Consider the following 24,549-nt stretch of genomic DNA (forward strand, 5'->3'; position numbering starts at 1 on the left):
CCTCGACCGCTGAGTGATATCACAGGGGTTTATAAATAGACGCTGCTGCCAAGATGAATGAAAATTTGAGGACTGGCCCCGCAGATGTTCACCCGGGCTTCTGGAAAGACATGATCAAGGTGACCAAGCTGTGCCAACGGCCTGAAAAAAAAAGCGAAGGCAGGGAGGAGAGAATGCCAGAATCGGTACCCGGCACATCTGTGTGAGACGACATCTGCAGCAGGAGCAGAGAGGAGCAGGGAGGAGCAGAGGACTAACCTTGAATGATCCCATGACATGAGTGAACAAGAAAGCAAAGAAAACCTGCAGCTCTCAAACAAAAAACAAGAAGCAGCTGGCGGAGGATGACACAGGGAAAGCCGAAGAAGGCCGCATTAATATTTCCATCACGGCGCTGCGACTTTAGAAAGACTGCTGCATTACATCCCGATAAGGCTTTGTATCTCCTTTCCCCCGTGGCACATTTATCAGGGATCCTGTCAGGCTGTGTATACTCAGGAGTTTTGGGAGGAGTGGTGGGAGAACCAGCGTTTCCAGCGCAGATTCTTATCCACGGCTACCAGCTCTCTAATTGGAGCCAGGGAGGGAGGGATAATCTCTCCAGATTGATGACCGCTCTGGAGATGTGTTTTTGGTCTATCAGAGAGTGAAATGAGACCGCGAGGAAGATGCGGCGTGGGGTTCACCGCCGCAACATCACTCTGCAAGATAAAACACAGTAGGCAGACGGGAACGAGTGACCATCATCGCTACCCTCCTCGCAAACACGTCGTCAATCAGAGTGACAGGCAGCTCGGCTGCGTCTCCTCCCCTCTGCACGGCGCTTCAGAGCGGGAAAGATTAGTGTGGCTGAGTCGGGGAGAGGAGAGGGGCTGAGAGGAGCCGTTAAAGTGATGAGATTAAGTGGAGGGTGGCGCGTGGTGGAAGACGGCGACGCCGCACGTGCGCCGGCTCTCGTGTTTGTCCTCACCTGAAGCGCAGGCGGCACTCGGCCTCCTCGCCCCACTCTGCTGAAACGAGGCGTCTTTGCTTTGAGAGCCCTCCTGACCGACCTCCACCACCTGCACCTGCTGCAGGGGCGCGCTCCACTTCATGGTGTACTTGGGCCCGACGGGCACCAGGCTGCTGATGTCTGGGGGGCCTCTGGATCCGGAAGAGAGAGCAGAAAAAAGGAGGGACTCCCATTAATATGTACATTTAAAAAAAAACTAGCTTCCATTTGGAGAAACATTTACAAGTCATTTAAAAAAACATTTACACGTTATTTACAAGTCATTTCAAAAACAATCCTGCCAAAATAAAACTCAGATGTGAAAATTAATCTTCATTTTTAATTAGAAACTAATTAACTATGACCTGTAATTAATTAATCTAAATAATCTTTTTTTTAATCAACCACTTTTTCAGGTACTTTTCATTTAAATTTGTGAAATTATGGTGCAGTAAAAAATAACTCAAGTTTTTTATTATAACAGACCTTTACTTTTACACCACCAAGGGGGATTTTATTTAGTTTCTATCAAGAAACAAACCAAAACTCCAGTTCTCGAGTGTTGTGAGTTAAAGGGCCTATATCATGCAAAATAAACTTTTTGAGCTTTCAAGTGTATTAAAATATTAATTCCTGACAAAAAAACAACCCTGAAGTGGTATTTTGATCCATTCATGCATTTCTGAGTTTTCCTCTAAAAACCTGCTCCCTGAGCTCCAGCCCCTCCCAATCCAAAAAACGAGTGGGTTCTCCCATTGTGACATCACAAAGTGAGAAACCGCCCATTCAAGGAAGAGTCTGCGCTGCCAGCTCCACCCCCAGGTTGACAGACACGCCCACCTTCTCTGTAGAGCTAGCGGTGATCGGCTAAACGCTTTTGTTTTATTCGCACATCCGTCTTTGCAAAAGTTACAGAGTTGTTTGTCTTCGTGGGCGAAACGCAGACACGCTGCTGAGCCCGCCTCTAGTTGACATCATGAAGTGGGCGGGACCAACAAGGAGCAAAAGGCGGGGCCTCAGAGATCGAGTCGTCTCACTTCCAGGTAGGAAAAAGGGTTGAGAAAAGAACTCATAATTCATAAAAAATGTGTTCTTTAGTGTGCCAAAGGTCAATAATGATCATAGATATAGTTTACTCGAAAAGGCTTAAGAAAAGCATGATATAGAAAAACACCAGGAACACTTTTCTGTGCAACCCAAAGAATATTGACCACAAACTTGTTATCAATACCATAAAACATGTGTTGATATAACTTATTCTACAGTTTATCCCAACAGCAAGACAGTAGAAACATTTGAGGGATTTTATGGGATTTCCTTTAACCCATTTGGTGAATTTGATCCTCACAATAAATCGCAAATGTATCATGATGGCAACATCAAGCTGTGCAATATCCATATCGCAAAAGACGGCGAAAATCGCAATAAATGGTTACCTTAAAGCAGCTAAAACAAACTTATGGCAGTTTGAAGTATCTAATGAATCAGATAAATCCATGGATGTATTTGACCAATCAGACGGACCCCTTGACATTGTTGTTGACCAATCGTATGGAGCCCTTATGTGTCAGACGGTCGCCTCCTGTGTAGACGATGGTCATTTGGAGAATCATTTTTTAAAATGTTGCAGTAAAATGGAAATTATGTTTTTGGTTGTTTTGCTATCTGTTCAAATACCGCCAGTTAAATCGTCATTGCAATATGAATCACTAACATCGCAGTAATGTCGAGTTTTCCTCATATCGTCCTGCCATGGGTGAAACAAACAAAACGAGCGTTAGACGTGAACTTTCCCTCTGAAGCGATGCTTTGGATCACATATGATGTTCAGCTGCTTGTCTGTGATTAATCATTAATGTGACCATTTGACACCCCAATCATAATACTGCCATCATTTTTGAGCTTTCTTACAGCTCAACCAGGACAAAACTGAGGTTTTAGTCTTTGTTTCTTTAAAAGAGGAGAAACCCGGCTTTTATTTTTGACTCTGAGTTGAATTCTATTCCACAAATTAAGAAATATAAGAAGAACAGGATAAATAAAGTGTGTCACAGATGTGCTAACGCATGTTTTTTCTGCTACCAGACTGTTGTAGTGCCTTGCTCTCTGGTCTTCCAGAAGGAGGATATCAAACCTTCAACTCCAACAGAAGTCAGCTGACGAGGGCGGGAGAGCGGGAACACATGGTATGGATGTTATAATGACCGAATCGGCTCCCTGGGCCGTTCAGGAGGGATTTTTTTTACCAAGTTTCTTTTTATTTGAGTATTCAGCAACATATACAGTGTAAAAGACATTCAAACTTTTTTTTTTTTTTTTTTTTTTTTTCCTTAATACCCCAAACAAACAAACAAACCCCCCCTGTTGCACCCTAAAGAAAAATAATTAAATACAATAAAAAAGGATTTTGCTGAATGGAGTAACAGTGTTACCCCTCAGAAAGAAGCGATGGATCAATATCTTTGATCTTGTCAGGAGGGATTTTTAAACTTTTTCTGTTGGGTTTATCTACTGTAATAATTCCTGATTGGCAAACTCCCCGGCGAGTCCGAATGGTTGGGTTACCTTAAAAATAGAGGGATTTAATTGTTTTAATGAAGGTTTAACTAACTGCACTTTCATTTAAAAACCATTACAGTTTTAAAGAAGAACTTCAAAAATAACTAAACTGGAGTTCGACCTTTAAGAAAGTAGGAACCACGAGGATTAGCTCCATGAAATGTCACCATCTGAGGGCAGAAATGATCATTTCTATAATTATCCATGTTTTCCACTCAAAACGGACACCTCTGGCTGTGAGGGGGAGGTCACTCTGATTCATTTATTTCTTTAATAACAACCACAATTCAAGTTGTGAAGCTGGAACGGAGACCACATCTGGACGCTCACTGAAGCAAAAATACAAAACAGCCATGATTACTATGAAATATGCAACAAAAAACATTTGAGAGCGAAAAAAAGGCTGATTTCATTGGTGCTGCTGCCACAGGAGAAAGTTTAGGGAGAAATAAATAAATAAAAAAAGAGTTTTTTTGTTGGTAATCTGAGACTCTTTGTTGAAAGCTGATAAAGCTCCTGCAGCTCCAGATAGAGCTGCAAACCGCTCACAGCCGTTTCTCTTTACGCTGCAGAAATAACCAAAGCGTCCTGGCTAAACCCTGAGCGTCACATTAGAGCCGCAGAATCCATGTCCTCAGACTGTTTTACCACACCGCGTGATGCTAGCACGGCTCATTATCTCTGCATTGGCTAAGTAATCTCACTGCCTCACAACAGGGACTTACTTGACATTTATGTTGGCGCAGACGAGCACATCATCAAAGAGGAAGACCTTTCTCTCCTTCGACTTCAGGACTTGTCCCCGCTCGCCGTACACGGTCTCAACGAGCGTCTCACAAAGGACCAGCGACCCCTGCTCCGAGCTCAGCTGCTGAAAGGGGAAACAGAGACGGGATCAGAGCAGGAGGAGACGGCGCCACGGCGGGCCGGTCTTCTGCTGGGGGGCAGCGCTCCTCTGGGAACAGCGGCGCTCGGGGTCTGCGGGGGCTCACATCAGGTTTGTGTGTGAAGGAGCCGTATCTTTGCAGACCTGATCACTCAGGGAGTTCAGGAGAAAGCAGTCTGCTCTGCTGTCACACGCTGGCAGAACGACAACACAAACGCCTCGGGCAAACGCTGCTTCACTCCAGAAGATGTTTATTCTCCTTACGAAACAATAAAAACACCCAAAACACACTGGGTCCTTATTCTATTACAAACCGGTTATAACCCGTTACGCCCAATGATTGTATCAGAGGACTGGACGAGTGACTTTTCCCCCTGGCGTTTCATTCATTCATGATCCTTTTAATAAAATAAATAACTTATTTATGAAATAAAACAATGACAAAATAACACTATGATTTTTAAAGAGAAAAATTCAGGAAAAATATACTGATACATTTAAAAAAAAACAATAAATAGTGGATCCTCTCCTGTCATAACCCTAATAAAGACTTTGAGGGCTGCAGCTCCTCACGTCTCACGTTTTGCACAGCTGTGTTGTGTCCTGCACGTCTGTTTCTCATCCAGTAATAATGAAAAAACACATTTCTATGTCTTCTGCTGCAGCTACGCATATATCTGTGTTACCTTTTCACCAGTGCGGGGTTCCCTCGTTTATTGCAGGAGTTATGTTCTAAAAATAACCGTGATCAGTGAAATCCACGGAGTCTGATTCCAGACGTCTATGGCAGTAAAACTCCTCACTGCATAAATACACTTTTCTCACACAGACATGAACATTTTCACCTTTTTCTCTTGTCTAAATTCTCAAACCTTCATAGAAATTAGATCCAGGATCTTAGAATGAAAACAAAGATCTGATTGATTACAGATTTCTGTAAATCTGAGGAGCTCCGTGTTTCTGTACAGGAGACGCGGCACTGAGGAGACTGATTGACAGGGTCTCCAGCCAATCAGGACACAGAACAGGGTGGGCTACAAAAGGCAGCATAATCGCTCTGAAAGAACGAGCTAAACCGCAACGTAGAAAGGAAAGACTGTCTTCTGTTCTGTTTGACCGAGATTTTAGAGGGTTTCAGGTTGGAGCACAGACTGCAGAACAAAATGTCACGTCTTGATGGTGTGGCCAGATAAAAAAAAAAACATGTGTCCCCGATGCTGTTCAGTGGGCCGGACCAAACATGGAGGTGGGCCGGATCCAGCCCGCGGGCCGCAGTTGGCCCACCCCTGGGTTAGAGCGACTCTGGCTGCCGTTGGAAGGCCACAAAGGCCTCCACACAGAAACAGGAGCAGAGGGCACGGCTCCGTTACACGTGTGCACGTGTGCACGTGTGCAGGAAGGATATCCATCCCCGGGGAGAGCGACGGAGGCACTTTGAAGCAAGGAATAGAAGTTTTATGAGCCGGATTCTCCTCCTGCTGGAATTCTGCAGCGTCACATCTGCAGAAGATTGGACAAATCAGCTGATCTTATAGGTGACGGCTGGGGGGCGGGGGTGAGGATGAGAGGAGGTGAGGAAGAGTGAGCAAGATGAAGTCTCTGTAACAGAGTGAGCAGGAAAGACGGAGACGGACGGCGTGAAACAGACCGCTCTCTTACAGTTTCCAATTAAATGTCTCATTTAGGCCTGATTCTTCTCTTTCTGAGCAGCATTTGCTCAGATTTGCAGCAGAGGAACGGGGATTCGAGCGCGGTAATGGAGGAGCAGCGCCTGCTGTTCAGGAACGATAATGGCCGTCATTTCTGCGGGATCGTTCCTTTACGGAAAAACCGCCGCCACAGATTAATGTCTGGGAGAGTGATGTGAGCGATTGCTTTAAACTAGTTTAAATGTGGGGGTGTTTGGCTCACAGTGATCACTGGGAAGTCGAACACAGTGCACGTGAGCGTGCACGCCTGCAGCGTGAAGACATGTGCATTTATTTACCTTACTGAGGAGGCGGTCACTGACGCTGCGGGCCAGTTGGTGGGTCTCCGCTATCTGGTCGGCGATTCGTTTCTGTTCGTTCAGCTTCTCGGCCAGCATCTCCAGCTCCGTCAGGGCGAGCTGCAGGGGGAGACGGTCCACGTGGCCTTTGGGGGTGTTCTTCAGCATGTCCTGAAGCAAAGACACCAGCACAGTTCACAATTTAAACCAAACCGCTGCTTCAAAAGCCTCAGCAAAACTCAGATGGAGTCACAGCTTAACCCTTAGTCACGGCGGGATCCAGGGGGGATCCTGGGGGATCCGGGCCGTCTGCTGGTAACAAACTCGTACGTGGCACACAGGCGACTACAGAGGGATTTTTGTGCCATTACTCCACGCACAAAACTCCAAATGTGCCAATCAAACATGATTCCATCTTTGGGCTGATAGGAAGATTTTCCGACCAATCAGCATCCACCATCATGTCCTTGTCTGTGATTGGCTGTTTCTTTTTGGCACATTTGTAACGCGGTGCCCTGCTCGGTTTCGAGCGCAGAAGAGATCAAATGTCTCTCAAGAAAAAATCATCTGTGAGGCGTACCAAACTGAAAAAAGAAGGCGGCTCGGCTCGTGCACATTTCTTTTCTGAGGGCATGCTTAGGTCGGAGTGAACACGTAAGGGGGAGTAAGGGGGAGACGCAGGCGTGTCCTACAGATTTTCATTTTCTCAACACCAGAAATCCTGCGGAAGGAGCCTGTTAGTGCCGTTCACGTGACACGTGCGCGCTCCTGGCTGCAGAAAACCTGCATGGGTGCATGGGAGTAACCTTAGGCTTAGGGCGGAGGCTCTTCCAAAGTCGTGGCTTTTCATTCGTCAAATGTGCAGATTGAAGATGCTGTGGTTGCATTTTTAGATTTCATTTATGGCGTTTAATTCGGTTGGAAACGACATTTTCATAAACATGTTCAGCTGCCAGAAGCAGAGCCTGCATGCTGAAGGAAGAGACAGAGAAACGGTCGATTGTTCGTCTGCGAGACGCGCTCCTCGCGCCGGCGTCTTTCTGGACCGCAGCATTAAGGCTTCAGTCTTTACACTGACAGAATGTTCTCATTTTTGTCTCCACCAGGTCACTAACCCTCTAGAAAATAAAAGAATCAATGTGAAGAAAACGTAAAGACGTTGAGAGTCTTTGGAACCTGAACATCGTTGTTCAGAATCCTGCAGGCAGCACCTCCGTGGCGTTCTGCATTTCCAGAAACAGTTTCTGGGATGAGTTGGGTCCAAACACTTTGCTTTCAGCACTGCTTGTATGCTGTGGAGCCAGAAGAGACGCTGTGAATTCTAACAAGTACACTCACATTGCGTCAGCGGTGGGTTTGCTGCGCATCTACCTGGGATTCTGGGGGTTTGACAGGGTCATTAATCCGAGAGTTAGAAGCAAGACTCCAGGAGCAGACGCAGAGGAGGCCAGGTTTTGTGAGGCACTCGGATTCTCATGACATTTGCGAGATCACAGTCAGGAGATAATCCATCTTTCCAGCATCCACAGTTAGAAAAAAACCTCTTCAATCAGTGCGTCTGACTGAGGCTTCCAGAGACTCTTTTTATGGTGTCTGCAGCAGCAGCAGCAGAGGAACATCTTTAGGATCATCTTATTTATGTCAACGTTTTTACATAAAAGAAAATAATCTGACTAAAATAGTATAAAAAGATGTAATTCTTCTTGGATTGACAGTAATCAGAGAATAATGAATCACAGGAACTTTGATTCCTTTCTTAACCAGGCAGACGTCATGCAGACTGGTGGAGGTTTTACCGTCTTCACGAGCGTTCAACCTGCTCAGGGTAAACCAGGGATTCTCTCCGGCAGCTGTGACCGTCTTCCTCAGCGGCGAAACGTTTTCTTTATGTCTGGATAAATATTTCAGATGTTCTTTTCTCTCCTCGGATTCATTTTCATGTAACGTGCCACTAAATCCAAACCCTCCTCCTTTGGAGAAACGCCTGATTGGCATTCAAAGCTTATCTTTCAAATTCACGGATAATCAATGCCCACTGAGGGATGAAATGAAGTACTGCAGATCCACCAAGCCTAAACCCAAATCTTTGCTCACAACGGAAAGGGACAGTCGGGATATAAAACCATAACAGTATATGTAACCGTCCAAAAATGGCGTTTATCGTATGGACAGTTTGAATGTGTAAAACAACTTTCCTCAGATTGGATTGCTTTATCATATTGTCAGGAAAATAACTCCAGCTTCTACATGCCGAATGTCTCAGCACGTCGGAGGACATGAAGAAGAGGGACATGTTGAATACCTGCAGGAGTAAAATGAACTGCGGGAATCGCTGGATGGGCTTCACCATCAGGCCGTAGAGAGTGATGCGATCCACGCTGGAGACCTGCTTCTTCTGGAGCCGCGGCAGAGACAGCAAACAGGAAATAGACGGTACGGTTAGAAGCATTTTCCTTCACAGAAAAGCCATTAAGAAAAAGAGAAAACACTCCTGCCGAAAGACGAGGAATCTCTACATGTGGGAGTGAGTGGGCGAGTGAGGTATAATCAAGGTCTGTTCGTCGTGTCAAGCTATTCAAGAAATCGCTTTTGTGAGTAAGTTATATCTACTATATTAGTGTGGGTGCAGGTCGCAAGGAGGCGTCGTGTCTGAGCCCAGTTCAGTCCGAGCCGCCGCGGCAGGACAAAAGGACATCTGTGAAGGTGTGAAGGCAGGAGAATTCAGAGAAATTAATGTGAAGACAGTGAAAAAAGAAATCTATAGATAATTCAGTTCAAATCTAAAGAATTCACAAAAATGTATCAGTGAATTGGTTTCATTTTTGTTCACAGTTTAAATGTACTAAATATTAACCAAGAGCATTATCTGTTTTGTTTGATTATAAAAAATATTTTTGTCACATAACTAAAATAATGTATTTCTTTTCACCTTGTGAACTATTAAAAAAGTTGTATGATGTACATAAATCCTAATTCTACTGTTGTTTTTTTCTGGATTACATGATGTCTTCTGGAAGTCGTGTTCTGCACAACGGATGCACTGATGGGACAAAATGCATTTATTATAAGTGGTGTCACTCTTCCCCCTATGCATCTATTTATTAAGAGAAATACACTCCGGATCAAACTCTCAACACCCGTCAGGAAATTGCATCTATTAGCAAACTGCATGGCAAGACTTGAACAAGGTTCTTAGTAAAGGCCAAACATTTTGAGCAGATAAATTAAATAAAACAACAGTTTAACTGAAATGGCTTCTTCATCGGCTGATCCAAAGCTTTAAAACCTTCACACTAAATAAAAAGGGTCCAAACAAAACATGATTTGGTCCAGAAGTGTGACATTCTCCTGATAACAGACCTTTGTGAGGCGGGCGTTGTGAACTGCAGCATTGTCCTGATGAAAACCCAGTCATCACCATACAGGACCCTCAGCCACGAGGGAAGCCCCCTACAACATCTTGCCACACCATCAGAACCTGAAGCTCTATTGTTCCATTGAAGCGAAAAGCACCCCAGACCATGATGGTTCCTCCTCCACTGTAGAAAACATTCCAGGTGGGATCTCGTTGTCACGCCGCTAAGGTTGGACGCCATCAGGACCATCGAGGTTCCACAAAGAAAAATCGACCAATTTCAAAGCTGCCATTAGCGACTAAAATTTTGGAAAAGGGTGTAATGGCACATCTGCAACCTTTTTTGGATGATAGTGGGATTTTAGACACTTTTCAGTCAGGCTACAAGGCATTTCATAGCACAGAATCTGCTCTTTTGAAAGTTTTTAATGATCTTTATATAGACTCTAATAATTCTGCTATTTTAGTACTTTTAGCTTGGCTGCCGCTTTTGACACAGTGGATCATACAACTCTTTTAAACTGCCTTGAATATTGTGTGGGTGTTAGGGGGACCGCCCTAAACTGGTTTAAATCTTACCTGTCAGGGCGGTCCTTTACGGTTAGGATGGGGGACTCCACTTCGTCCTCTGCTCCACTACTTTCTGGAGTTCCCCAGGGTTCAATTTTAGGACCCTCTTTTCTTTATACCTGCTTCCTTTAGCTGAAATTTTTAGGAAACATGGCTTGTCATATCATTTTTATGCAGATGACTGTCAATTGTACATGCCCATTGTTAAAAGTAATGGAAGCAGCCCCCTGACACCCTTACTTAACAGCTCTACATGGACTGGCTCCAAAATACATCTCTGACCTCATTCAGATTTACAAACCAGCTCGTGTTCTGAGGTCAGAGGGTCAGCTCCAGCTTGTGGAGCCCATGACGAGGCTCAAAACTAGGGGAGACGGAGCGATCTCTGTTGTCGGCCCTAAGGTGTGAAACGCTCTGCCTCCTCATGTCAGAACAGCGCCCTCTGTGGAGTGTGTTAAGTCTCTTAAAACACATTTTTATTCTCTAGCTTTTAACACCGTGTGAGTTGTGTGGTCTTCTGTGTTTTTATCTGTGCTTTTATCTTGTTTTTATTTTTATTTCATTTTTATTCATTTTACTGGTGTACTTTGTTTGTATTTTGTTTGGTAATCTTTTGTCTGGTTTTTGGTGTTTGTACAGCACTTTGGAAACTGCCTGTTTGAGAAATGTGCTATTTAAATCAAGTGGATTGGGTTGGATTAGAAGAAAAAAAAAATTCTACTTTTGAATGACCCCTGTCTTGTGTCCCCTACCATATTATTTTGTTGCGATGATGGAGGCGTGGCCTTTGAAGGTGCTATTTGTCCTTGAAGCCCTTCTCTTACAGTTCCAATCGTTACTGGACACCAGCGATGGTCTTCGTTTGGGTCCAGGACCGTCTCGTGTCTCGGACAGCACGTTGGATCTTCCAGCTGAGTGTCGGTCCAACTTTTTCGGGTCTGCTACTTGACTTTTTTTGTTTCCTAACCTTCAAGATACTACAATTTTTTTGTATCTAACCTCAGCAGCAATGGCACATTGTGAGAGGCCTTGCTCTTGGAGCTCAACAATCCTGCCGTGTTCAGGGAAACTGAGCTTTTTTGCCATCAAGACACCTTGACAGGATGATTAATGTATTTTTCGGACTGTAAGTCGCTCTGGAGTATAAGTCACAGAAACCAAAATTGCATAATAAAGAAGACAAAAAAATCATGTAAATTGCACTTTTGAGTGAAATCTTTAAAGTAAAATCATGCTAACAGATCACATAATAACAGACTGAATATCTGCACACTTTACTATCGGAGGAATCTAGTATATTAGCGCAACATATGAAAAATGATTCAGATAACCATAAAGAAGATAAAGTCAACTGAACTCTTTATCTCACTTCAAGTCACTAAATCTGTGATTTCTTCTTCTTCTATGTTGCTGTCAGGAGCAAATACTGATACACACACCCACAGTGTCCTCTACTGGCTGTTGCTCTTTATTGGGGGGGGGGTTTCGCATATAAGTCGCACCTGAGTATAAGTCGCGACCCCGGCTAGAAAAAAAGGGCCGGGGCTGGATGGGATGGAATTTCTGGTTGAAATTGTAGGACTGTGGTGTTAAACCTTTGGTCAGCTGCTCAACAGTTTATTTCAATTGTTTTAAAAAAAATTGGCAGATAAAACTACATGTTTTCTTGCTCCTTTTCCTTATTTTTTGTGGTTTATGGCTCTATAATAAACCTTCTTGAGGTCCAGCTGTGATAAATGCAAATTCCTGCATTTTCTTAACTGGTCTTAAGGTTTTGATCAGGAGTGTATAGACTGACAGGTATATATGGGAAGATGGTGTCTGTGTGCTTTTGGTTTCTGTTCACATTATAATATGTCCTAATATAAAAGTTTGAGCGTTTCCGTGAACAAGCAGAAAACACCACATGAATACGAACACAGCAAATACAAGTGGTCAGCATCCAATCCCCCAGTCACAGGACCAGATGAAAAGACTTCCTCTGTCTGATCCTGAGTTCAGAAGCTGAACTCTGAGGTAAAAACTCTTTCAACCTTTGAGAAGGATTGCGTCCAAGCTTCTCCACCTCATCTGACAGGTTTAAAATATCACATTCACACTGAAAATGAGTGCTGTCACACAGAAATGTTCTTTTTTTTAGGACACTGGTGTATTGTGGAGCCAAACCTCTCAGAAAAACCCAACAGAGAAGAAGATCAGCTCCCCCCTCACTCAAATGAGTAGTTTTCCTGCTGTAGTGAGAATTCCTGCCAAGAATACACCTGCTGATGATCCAATCAAAGGCCACTTCAGAGCCATAATGGAGATGTAACAAAAGATCTGCTGAGGTTTGAGCTTTCAGACAACTTAAGGTCTCATACTTCACCTGCATATGAAGGCTTTAGATGGGCACACAGAGCGGGGAATGTTGTACTTTCAAGAAGCTCATGTAAGTTACAATAAAGCCTGAATAAACATCAAAAGATCAGCAAAAGAAATGTGAGATTCAAAAGGAGACAAAAGCTAAATGATCTCAAAAGCAAGAAAAGGTGGGATTCAAGGTGCTTTTAAGCTGGGATGTGAAAGGGAACAAGCTTTTTACACTTTTCTGTCTAAAGCTATGCATTACACATATAAATAAAAATGGTTCGTGTCATTTTTTGTTTTTGCGCTTTCAAAAAATCTCTTTACCTTCACTTAAAAAACCTTTCATATACAGAAATGTAGACCATAGTTCATCCAGATTTTTTTTTTAACTTGTCCAACAGCTGAGCAAACAGATGAGAGCTGAAGGCCTCTTGTGTTGGACATATTTTACTGTTACAACAGGGTTTGTGAGTCCTTTTGTTCTGCTGCACTAGACGTGTTGGTGGTTGATATCCAGAAATCTGGGACCTAGAGCATTTTAGTTTTCCTGAACTACAATATTGACTGAAAAGAAACAAAAGCGGTGAAAGAATTCCTCTTCCTGCTTTTCTGTGGCTGACATACGATGAGAATATTCTGATTTATTTTCCCTAAAGAACTGAATAAGTTCCTCTTTAACAGCTCACCAACGTGTCCCGGTACTATCCATGCTCCCTTTACCTGTCTCTTGTGTCCAGACACAACAAAATCCAGCAATAAAAAAATCAGAAGCAGAAAGCTGCAACACATGTTCTTACTCATCTGTGGTTGTCCACCATCTTTATGAAACATTTAATTCCAAACTACAGCCAGTCCATAAAGAGAGACTCCTCAATGAAGAGGAAGATGTTTGGTGATCCACAGAGAGTCTGAAGCTTAGAAGGAGGCCTGTGAAATTCAGCTCATTTCAGGTCCTTTTACTGATCTCTGCACCGCTCCATAAAAACGGCGGCTGTATATTGAGGTTATAAACCTAAACACCACTATTGTTGTTTTTTTCAATGTTCCTTTCTACTGTACATGTGAGGTTTTTGGTTGGAATCCTGCCTTTGTTGACAAAATATCTCTTCTAGTTGGATGAGCTTTTAGGTTTTCAGCAGAAATCTTAGATTTGGTCAAAATAAAAACCTTAGAGAGTCTATAAAAATCTTTACATGGGAACATTCAGTCCAGAGTCGTACGTTTTCCTTACGCCACACTCTAGTCCTTAGTAAGGTGCACGTTCTGGAACCTTACAGACTGTGATCAAAAGCACCTGGTTTGAAAACAACAAATCTGTATGACACGTCTGCGTCTCACCTACTTATTACCCTTACGTGTTGTATAAGTGTTCACCGCGACCTGTCGCTGGCAGGATGAACTCAGAAAAAATGTGTACAAACATTTTACTCTACGAGTTCACTGAGCGCTCTACAACCTTGGTATTTCGTGCAAGTCTCCTGCATTTTCTGTACAGGTTTGACCATTTTTCATTTACAGACAACCTGTATCCACCTGTCAGGACAGTTAGGGCTAGGGATGGCCCGTTTGACACAGACGTTTCGGCGCGCGGTTCACCTTCATGAAACAATGTTTCAGCAGAATGTTTCGGACCGTGTGTCAACTAGCGCATATCACGAGATTGATGACGTATGACGCGCCAAACGCTTCATTTGGTCGAACCACGGTTCAGATGTCACTCGCGTTTCGAACAGTTGGGCGCGCTATTGTGTAGAAATACGAAATGAATCCTGAACGTTTCCCGACAAGTTCTATTTTTGTTTCCCCAAGATTGGAATCGGCGTCAGTTCATTGCACTTTACCACGGCTCCTTGGAAATAAAGTACTGTGGCTCAGGATCCTTTCAACTCGATTTCTCTGAATAAAACAATCCACTATGAGCACTGTGTATATAAAAATACTTCAATAAATCTATAACGGGAAGCTGAATTAGTGTCAGTAGAGGTAGCGTTTGACAATTTTATTGTTTATATTTTTTTGCTTCGCGTTTATTTTCTTCATGTGATGTGTATTTTGCTGTGTCAAGCACCTCTCACAGAAAACGTCACACGTGGTGTTGTTTGACATTGTTTTTTTCTAATCATCATTAACAACATTGTTTTGTTTTACGTTTTTTCATCATCATTTCCACATTGAAGTGTTACAAGGAGCTTAGGTGAAACATACGTCCAGTCCGCCACCAGATGCCGCTGTTCTGTGTGGTTTCAAAGCCCTGAATGGGTGGTTCATTTTTCCGGCACAATTACATGAACCCCAAGGGAAGCTTCATGGGGCTTCAATTCCCATCCCTAGTTAGGACTTCTGGCATCCTTCTGTCTCTAGAGACAATGGAGTCTGCACCTGAGTTTTTAAGCCGGAGTGAGCTCTCCAGGTGCAGGCCTCGGCGAGTGCCATGGAAAGGTGAACCGATCCGGCTGGTGCCGTCACAGCTGCAGGAGGTGCCAGAAGGCATCGCAAAGCTCAGCCGAATGCCTATTGGTCTACGTACTGGATTTACTATCTGGGTTTACTCCCACAGCCTTTGACCTGCCAAGGCCGTCATGAACGCAGAACACCTATTCACAGTTAGGACTAATAGCTTAACAAACAGCGGCTGTTGTTGCTCTTTACCAAACATTTATTTAGCCTAAGAAACTTGGGACCACTGGAAATTGATAATAATATGAAAACACAGCCACTGCTTTCCTTCCAGGTGGAACTGTGCATGACACGCAGACATTTTCAGCAGACTCCTGGCCCCGGTCTCCTTGTCACCTGATCGGCTTATTTTAATTCAGATTTCCAGTCATCAGGAGCTCTGCATGCCTCTGGAGAATAATCCTACATACAGGGGCTGCTGCAACATCAGTCTTAGTTCAGATATAAAATCTTTACTTCACATCTATTGTAATAATGTGGCAGCATGATGTAACTTTAAAACTGCAAAGTCGTCATGGATCTCCTTTAAATTCCTACTTGAACTCTGAGAGTCTTCCCGCCCCACCAGCTTGTCTGAAGAAGAATCGGATCAAAATGATGGACTGTCTCAGCGTCTAGAGCTGTCCTGCAGCATTTTCAAAGCTTTCTCAATGTCTGCTGATCATTTCTGACAGAAGAGCTTTCTGCAGCCTCAGATTTCAGCTCTTTATAAAAGCTTTCAATAGAAACAGTGTCATGACTTACTGTCGGCCTGACTCGAAAAGTCCGTCTTTCCTTAGAGACTCGTCTCCACCGTTTGATGACGGCTAACCTTTTTTTGTGTTCTGTTCTCAGAAACTGAAAATGTTGAGCCTCTTTCTGCAGGTAAATGATGATTCGTGGGTTGGTTCAGGTCACATGAATCCAATTATCACAGTTTAAAAATGAGAGGAGGGGTTAAAGACACGAAACGTTTCATCTAAAAAAAACTGAATATTATCGTACAAAGTTTGTTTTCTATAAAATTTGATTTCGTGTTCATATTTTCTGAAATCAAGTAAAGCAGCTCAACAATTCTGGAGCCTCTGACACAAAAATGCCCATTTGGGTGAGGATCGAGCAGTTTAGTTTGGTTTTCAGGTGTGCTCTTTGTTTTGGTTCTGATTGCTGTTTCTCTTCTGTCAATCACACCAGGTACAGGTTCCCAATCGTCAACAGTCGTCTTGAGTTGTGTCAATGACCCCCAGTGTATTTGAGTGTCTGGTTTCCTGTCTGCTTTGTGTTATATTTGTTTCTCAATGGGGTTTGTCGTGCTTAAGTTAATTTATTCACTTACGTTTCTCCAACACCACCAATTCCTGACAATTTGACTGAGTAACCACCTGTTGACACCATGGGGACACCAGAACCTCCCAGAACTCAGACTGTGGATCGTAACTTAGAAGACGATCAGATTCGATTCATGAACCCTGATCCACGATTCACAGATCAGACCACAAATCTTTCTGTTGAATATGTTGTCTTTAAATGATTGATATGTTTGTCTTTTTCCTGTATGTACGAAAATTAAAACTGTATATATTTGATCGGCATCATTCATACGTTTATTTAGAGCAAAATAATCGACAAAACAGACAGAAACACAATGATTTAAAAAGAAATAGTTTGTATCACTTTAAACACTTTAATCACTTTAAAGGTTTTTCTGTCCACTTCCTGTTTAACTCCAACAGTAAACAAAACATCAGCATCTCTGCTGTTTTGAATCATTTAACAGCAAATCCTGAAAATGTTCTCCACAGTTTTTCCCTCCTCAGAGTTTAGCTGGTTACAGTTCCAGTTGATCAATGACAAAAAGATAGAAAATGAAGACACAGCAACACCTCAATAGAAATAGAATAACTAGAAGACACTCACAGTCAGATTTCGTCAGCTTTCATAAACGCACTTTTTTCCTCTTCCTCTTCCTCTGTTTTAATCCAAAGTAGTTATAGTTTTATACTTTTCTATAATGTCTTTTTCAGAACTTATTTGAGTCTCATTTTTTACATCTGCAAAAAACACACGACAGCTTTTATTTTGAAACCTTCATCAACACTTTACTTTGAAAGGTCACGTACCTCTGATGACAGCAGTGCATTTGGTTTGTTTGGTTTATAAATTAGTAATTAATCATAATTATTCAACAATTTTAGACTGATAATTACGTTGCATGTAATGTATTTCTACAATATTCCACTATACTTATAAAGTTGCCAAAATAACCATGCGAATCATCCACAACACTTTAGACATACCGGATCGGTCGAGGCCCGGGTTAACAACGACCGCCACCGATGCTGTTAACCTACAGGGTGTCGGTGGAAATTTGACTACTGTTGGTGGAAGAAAGAGGGGAGGCAGAAGGGTCCGTGGCCAGAGAGAGAAGGGAAAAGGCAGGAACATAGGTTTGAGAATAGGGACTCTTAACGTTGGCACAATGACAGGGAAAGGCAGAGAGCTGGCAGACATGATGGAGAGAAGGAAGGTAGATGTACTGTGTGTGCAGGAGACAAGGTGGAAGGGCAGCAAGGCACGTAGTATTGGAGGAGGATACAAACTGTTCTATCATGGTGTTGATAGGAAGAGAAACGGGGTAGGTGTGATTCTGAAGGGGGAGTTTGTAAACAGTGTTCTAGAGGTGAAAAGAGTCTCAGACAGGATGATGAGCCTAAAGTTAGAAATTGAAGGGGTGATGGTGAATGTAGTCAGTGGGTATGCGCCACAGGTTGGCTGTGAGTTAGAAGTGAAGGAGAGATTCTGGAGTGAGTTGGATGAGGTCATAGAGAGTTTTCCCAGAGGAGAGAGAGTTGTTATTGGAGCAGACTTTAATGGGCATGTTGGTGAGGGCAACAGAGGTGATGAGGAGGTGATGGGCAGGTTTGGTGTGAAGGAAAGGAATCTGGAGGGACAGATGGTGGTGGACTTTGCGAAGAGGATGGAAATGGCTGTAGTCAACACTTACTTCCAGAAGAGAGAGGAACATAGAGTGACATACAGAAGTGGAGGTAGGAGTACTCAGGTGGACTACATCCTATGTAGACGAGGTTATTTGAGAGAGGTTAATGACTGCAAAGTGGTGGTAGGAGAGAGTGTAGCCAGACAGCACCGCATGGTGGTGTGTAAGATGACTCTGGAGGTCAGGAAGAAGAAGATAGGGAAAACAGAAAAGAAGACCAAGTGGTGGAAGCTACAGAATGAAGAAACTTGTGAGGAATTTAGGCAGAAGTTGAGGCAGGTCCTGGGTGGTCAGGATGAGCTTCCAGAGGACTGGGAAACTACAGCAGAGATTATCAGGGAAACAGGTAGGAAGGTGCTAGGTGTGTCATCTGGAAAGAGGAAAGACGGTAAAGAGACTTGGTGGTGGAATGAGGAAGTACAGGAATGCGTCCAGAGGAAGAGGTTGGCTAAAAGGAAGTGGGATGTAGAAAGGACTGAGGAAGGTAGACAGGAGTACAAGGAAGCGCAGCGTAGAGTGAAGAGAGAGGTGGCAAAGGCCAAACAGAAAGCTTACGATGAGCTTTATGACAGGTTAGACACAAAGGAAGGAGAGAAGGACTTGTACAGGCTAGCCAGACAGAGAGACAGAGATGGGAAGGACGTGCAACAGATAAGGGTGATTAAGGACAGAGATGGAAAGGTGCTAACAACCCAGGAGAGTGTACAGAAAAGATGGAAGGAGTATTTTGAGGAGCTGATGAACGAGGAAAATGACAGGGAAAGAAGGGAGGAAGATGTGGTTGTTGTGGAGCAGGAAGTAGCAGAGATTGGAAAGGATGAGGTTAGAAAGGCTCTGAAAAGGATGAAGAGCGGAAAGGCCGTTGGTCCTGATGACGTACCTGTGGAGGTATGGAAGTGCTTAGGAGAGACAGCAGTGGAATTTCTAACGAGGTTGTTCAATAGGATTCTAGAGAGTGAGAAGATGCCTGAGGAATGGAGGAGAAGCGTTCTGGTCCCGATCTTTAAAAACAAGGGTGACATGCAGAACTGCAGCAACTATAGAGGAATAAAGTTGATGAGCCACACAATGAAGCTGTGGGAAAGAGTAGTGGAAGCCAGGCTTAGGAAGAAGGTGGAGATCTGTGAGCAGCAGTATGGTTTCATGCCCCGTAAGAGCACCACTGATGCCATTTTTGCTTTGAGAATGTTGATGGAAAAGTACAGAGAAGGTCAGAAGGAGCTGCATTGTGTGTTCGTAGATTTAGAGAAGGCGTATGACAGGGTGCCGAGGGAGGAGCTGTGGTACTGTATGAGGTCGTCTGGAGTGGCAGAGAAGTATGTCAGAGTAGTTCAGGACATGTATGAGAGAAGTATGACGGTGGTGAGATGTGCTGTAGGTCAGACAGAGGAGTTCAAGGTGGAGGTGGGACTACACCAAGGATCAGCTTTGAGTCCTTTTTTGTTTGCTATGCTGATGGACAGGCTGACAGACGAGGTAAGACAGGAATCTCCCTGGACAATGATGTTTGCGGATGACATTGTAATTTGCAGTGAGAGTAGAGAGCAGGTGGAGGAACAGCTAGAGAGGTGGAGGTTTGCTCTGGAAAGAAGAGGCATGAAGGTCAGTCGTAGTAAGACAGAATACATGTGTCTGAACGAGAGGGATCAAGGTAGAAGCGTTAGGTTACAGGGGACTGAGGTGAAGAAGGTGCAGGATTTTAAGTACTTGGGGTCAACAGTTCAGTGTGATGGGGATTGTGGAAAAGAGGTGAAGAGGCGAGTGCAGGCAGGTTGGAGCGGTTGGAGGAAAGTGTCAGGAGTGTTGTGTGACAGAAAAGTGCCAGCAAGACTCAAAGGAAAGGTGTACAAGACAGTGGTGAGACCAGCTCTGCTCTATGGGTTAGAGACGGTAGCAGTGAGACAGAGACAAGAGGCTGAGATGGAGGTAGCGGAGATGAAGATGTTGAGGTTCTCCTTAGGAGTGACCAGGTTAGACAGGATAAGGAACGAGTACATCAGAGGGACGGCTCATGTTGCCTGTGTTAGCGACAAAGTCAGAGAAGCCAGACTGAGATGGTTTGGACATGTTCAGAGGAGGGATAGTGGATATATTGGTAGAAGGATGTTGGAGATGGAGCTGCCTGGCAGGAGGGCAAGAGGACGGCCAAAGAGGAGATATATGGATGTCTTAACAGAGGACATGAAGTTGGCTAATGTTAGGGTAGAAGATGTTCATGATAGAGTGAGGTGGAAAAGGATGATTCGCTGTGGCGACCCCTGATGGGAAAAGCCGAAAGAGAAAGAAGACTTATAAAGTTGGCGACGCCACAAATATTTGGACTCAGTTTCTTTTGGAACAGATCGTGAATATCCGAGTCTAGGAGTTTCATATACATACAGGTGTTTGAAGTGAACTGTTTAGTGGATCATAAATGTTTATGTCGGAAATCGTTTATCGTCACTACAAAAGCAAAAGAAACAAAAAGGAGGGAAGCTCACCTTCAGAAACTCCAGAAAGGCGGGCTTGGACATGCATGCCTTCTTGATGAGCGCCATGGCGTTGGTGAAGTTGTTGACGTAATCACTGTACACATCCAGCACCATTGATTTGGAAAACTAACCCAAAGAGAAAAATCACATCTGTGACAAACTGTCGGTAAAATCTTTGCAGCTGCAGAATTTCCTCCGACACAGTCGCGGCGCGACGGCGAAGCGAAGGGCAGAAACCCACAGCGATCCCGCACTTCCAAAGGTCAGTTTTCCTTTTAACCCTATTCACACGCCGCCTCAGAGGAACAAGAAAGGAGGAGAGTTTGAAGTCCACCGCCATGTGCTACATATTCATTTACCAACTAAAACGAAATCCCTGGCGTCCAGCTGATGGGGACAATGTAAGCAGAGACGGGAAATTTAATGAAGGAATTAACCTCAGAGCTGGAATTTGACGGCCGGTACAGTCTGAAAAGAGGAATCATGGCGAGGACTGTAAACACTCCCAGGACGAGGTCCGATGGGGACTCACTCCTGGAATGTCAATGGAAAAACGCTATGGATGAGCACACAGCGGGAGCTCACGTGGAACACAGCCATACCAGCGCCAAAGCCGCAGACTGATTCCATGTTTGAGGTAAGCTGACCCTGTTTGCTCATCAGAACTCTACAAGCAAACATTGGGCTGTAAGAAAGAAAACGTAATGGCTTCTTTCAGGAAATAAAAATGTAAAAAAAAGCTTTGGATTGAATTCAAACAGAGAACTACACCTCCAAAGGCGGAGATGAACGTGCACATCACTCACCGAGGCCACAAATAAGTCCCCAATTTTCTCATTGGAGTCCCACTCAGCCACACGGGACGCCAGCGCAATCTGAAACATGGAGTGGCACTGCGTGATCTCCCGGACTCGGAAGAAGATGGGTCGGATCTTCCTCTGACTCAGGATGCGTGGATCAGCCTCCATCAGGGGTCTGTGGTATTCCTGGGATCAGGACGAAGATAATCAGGAAGATAAAATCAGAAATCTCCACTTCTGAAGGCTAGCTGAGGACTTTGAAAGGTGATCCGTGACAGCGACGGACCACGTTCACGGACGGGCTCTGTGGAGATACCATGAAGTCTTAGTCGCATGCACACATACGAGGGGGTTGACGGCTGCTGTGGATTCATTGGTCGGGGAAGCGGCTGCACCTTATGCCTGAGTCACAAACGCCCTTACGGGTAGTTACGGGCAGTTCTCAGGCAAAAGACTGGGAAACACAAATTCTCAAGGTCGAGATAGGGCGAAAACGTTCACGCCAGGTCGTAGTGAACACTTATACAACACGTAAAGGTCAGTAAGGGGGAAGTAGGTGAGACCCACGCGTGTGGTACAGATTTTTTATTTTTATAGCCCCCAAATCCTGCAGAGTGTATAAGGATACCATAGTGGTACGTTAGCGTTCCTCGCTGCAGCCTGACGGTTAGAAAAGGGGAAATTAGACAATGAGAGTGTAGTTTGTGTGGACGTCCTTTGGGTAATTACATATCCCATGCACACCCCATGTGTGCTGCTTTGGTGCGCGGTCAGTAAAAAGTCAGCACTCGCACCTTACTAACGGCTTGTGTGGCGTAAGGACACCGTACGACAGCATCACACCTACACCATTAGTGCGCGTAACTACCATACGCTCCTATACACTTACCACACACGACAATGGTACGTTCCATATTCATGACGACTCTGTGCGTCCGGCCACCTCAAGGGAGGTCGTGAAATTGGAACGTACCATTGTTGAGCGTGTGGTCAGTGTATCGTGAAGTATTTATACGGCTAATGGAATTTACACCCCTTTACAACGTACGGGTGATACTATCGTACAGTGCCCCGACACCACACTAGTCATTGGTAAGGTACTGGCCCTCTACTGACCATGACACATCATTTCCCGCAGGAAGCGGTCGGTGTCATGCGGGTCACTAGCGCGCGCCGTACAGGTTTGCCTATTTTTTTGCCCGCAGACAGCCCGTATCCAGTAAACCAAAGAACGTCTAAACGGGAAAATGCAGCAGCATTTGTACCATTACGTGTTCTTTCTCAGTACAGAAAGTAGGGGCTCATGGAAGGATAACTGTGCAGCTGATGCAAAACTAACCTGAGATCCCCCCCCCCACACCACACCCTGGAGTGTCTAATTGTGTCATGCAGGCTCGTCATCTTCTCTCGTTATACGTCTGGAAACACTGCATTTACTGCTTGGCTGGAATCCCAGCATTAAAAAAAAAACAGGTTGTAAAGCCCGGCAGCTCTGGCTCGACGACGATGGCACATTGTGCCTGGACAAAGAGCGATTTTGCAGGACACAAGGCAGCCTTTGATCCTAGCTAATTCCACTTCAGTAGGTGGTCTCCTTTATTTTTCTGGGACGAGATAAGCAGCCTCCGTCTCCGTGGAAGTTTTCAGATTTCTGCCTCCCATCGGGCAGAAAGACGCCCGGGCTCCATGTGGGATTATTTATGCAGAGACAGCTTGATAATTTGATGGATAACTCTGCTCCCCCTTTTGGCGTAATTCCTAACGGTTAGAAAGTGAAGATATTGCATGTGGCAGAGGAGGACTAAGCAACTCACCTGTGAGATTCTCCTGAGAGACTCCAGGTAGCTCCGCTCGCTCTGAATGATGGAGCCCAGAATATGGCGCCTGACAACCTGTGCAGACAACAGATCAGTCAGGAAATCTAGCACTAAGAGGACATGATTGGACTGTGGTGTGTGGCATGCTTTCAGTTAAGCACGGCGCAGGCTGATGGATTACGCTATAATCAGGAGTTAGTCACTGGAGGAAAGGAGTGGGAGAGGAGCTGAAGAGCCCGTTTGAAGGAGGCGTCTGTCGGAGAGCCAGCGGGGCAGCTCCAAACATGAAGATGTACCAGAGCGGGACAACAAAGGACTCTTTCTACCAGCTTAAGGCCTTATCTAAAGGCTGTTGGCTTCAGATTATATTCACACAAAAAAAAAACAAATTGTCCCAGTTTGACGTGTCTAAACATCAGAGTTAATGTTTTTCCCAAACAAAAATCCTAGCTGTTCCCTGAACGCCTGTTCACATCTTTGTTCTTAAGTGCAAAACAAACTTCATCCTGCAGTTTTACACAAAGTTGCTCAAATTGTTTTCACCTGCCAGCCTCTAAAAATCCTTTCACTCCAAAACAGAATTTTACTCCAAACACTCAGGAAAAGTCATCCCAAGACTTCATGTGGTTCAATCATTGACTGAGAACTGGACTGATAGGCTCCTCCCCCCTGCCATTCCACACAGGAAGTGGCTCCAAGACGCCAAAATGGCCCTCGTGTTCCAACTTTCAAAATGTTTAGTTGACAGATTTCGTGTAGCCTATGTTCAAACCCTAGGGGTGTGGCCTTCCAACAAGCTGACTAGTGATTGGTGAGAGTAGTTGCCATGGAAACATTGACCAATCACTGCTATAGGTCGACGTCTGGCTCCAACATGGCGGCATCCGCATTGCAAAAAAAAAAAAGGCGACTGAATTGACTTTCTTTCGTTTCATTTCCTGCAAAAACTGAGTATTAAATCAAAAACGATGCTTGTTTCAAGAAAGATTGTCTCATAAATAAACAGCAAAATAATGTTAGTTTGAGAAAATGTAGTGATTAGAATTTTTTTCTTAAAAACATTCTTTTAAAGACCATTTTTCGATCTCCATTTTAAAGAAAATCTGTTATTTAATGTAAACTTGAAAGTATTTTATTAAAGGCTTAACGTTAAATTCAAACTGTAAGATTTAAAAAAAAGTCTAATTTCTTACGTTTCCTTTGAGCTATTTTCAGGTTTGTCTGACTACAGAGATGATAAAAACTGTCATCTATAAATTATTGTTTCTGTTGGTCACGTTTGTCTCATTTGATGAGAAACTGATCATATTTTTGTAGAAAAGGGGAAAACCTG

General features: G+C 44.1%; 1 protein-coding gene across 11 annotated transcripts in view; it reads right to left on the bottom strand.

The window, feature by feature from the left end:
- The window catches only part of arhgef10la (Rho guanine nucleotide exchange factor (GEF) 10-like a), a 176,789-nt gene that overhangs the window by 113,460 nt on the left and 38,780 nt on the right, over window positions 1-24,549 (bottom strand). For 10 of the 11 annotated variants that reach the window (XM_078947785.1, XM_023955304.2, XM_023955300.2 and 7 more), the window contains 7 exons: window positions 23,214-23,291; window positions 21,406-21,585; window positions 20,609-20,725; window positions 8,726-8,818; window positions 6,424-6,594; window positions 4,276-4,421; window positions 971-1,143 (listed from right to left, as the gene is read on the bottom strand). In XM_078947785.1, coding sequence (XP_078803911.1) covers window positions 971-1,143; window positions 4,276-4,421; window positions 6,424-6,594; window positions 8,726-8,818; window positions 20,609-20,725; window positions 21,406-21,585; window positions 23,214-23,291 — 958 coding nt within the window. The remainder of the gene's footprint in view (window positions 1-970; window positions 1,144-4,275; window positions 4,422-6,423; window positions 6,595-8,725; window positions 8,819-20,608; window positions 20,726-21,405; window positions 21,586-23,213; window positions 23,292-24,549) is intronic. The other variant, XM_023955303.2, reaches the window with a different exon arrangement.

Source organism: Oryzias latipes, chromosome 5, assembly GCF_053564925.1.
Source record: "Oryzias latipes strain Hd-rR chromosome 5, Olatipes_Hd-rR_3.1".
Taxonomy (NCBI): Eukaryota; Metazoa; Chordata; class Actinopteri; order Beloniformes; family Adrianichthyidae; genus Oryzias; species Oryzias latipes.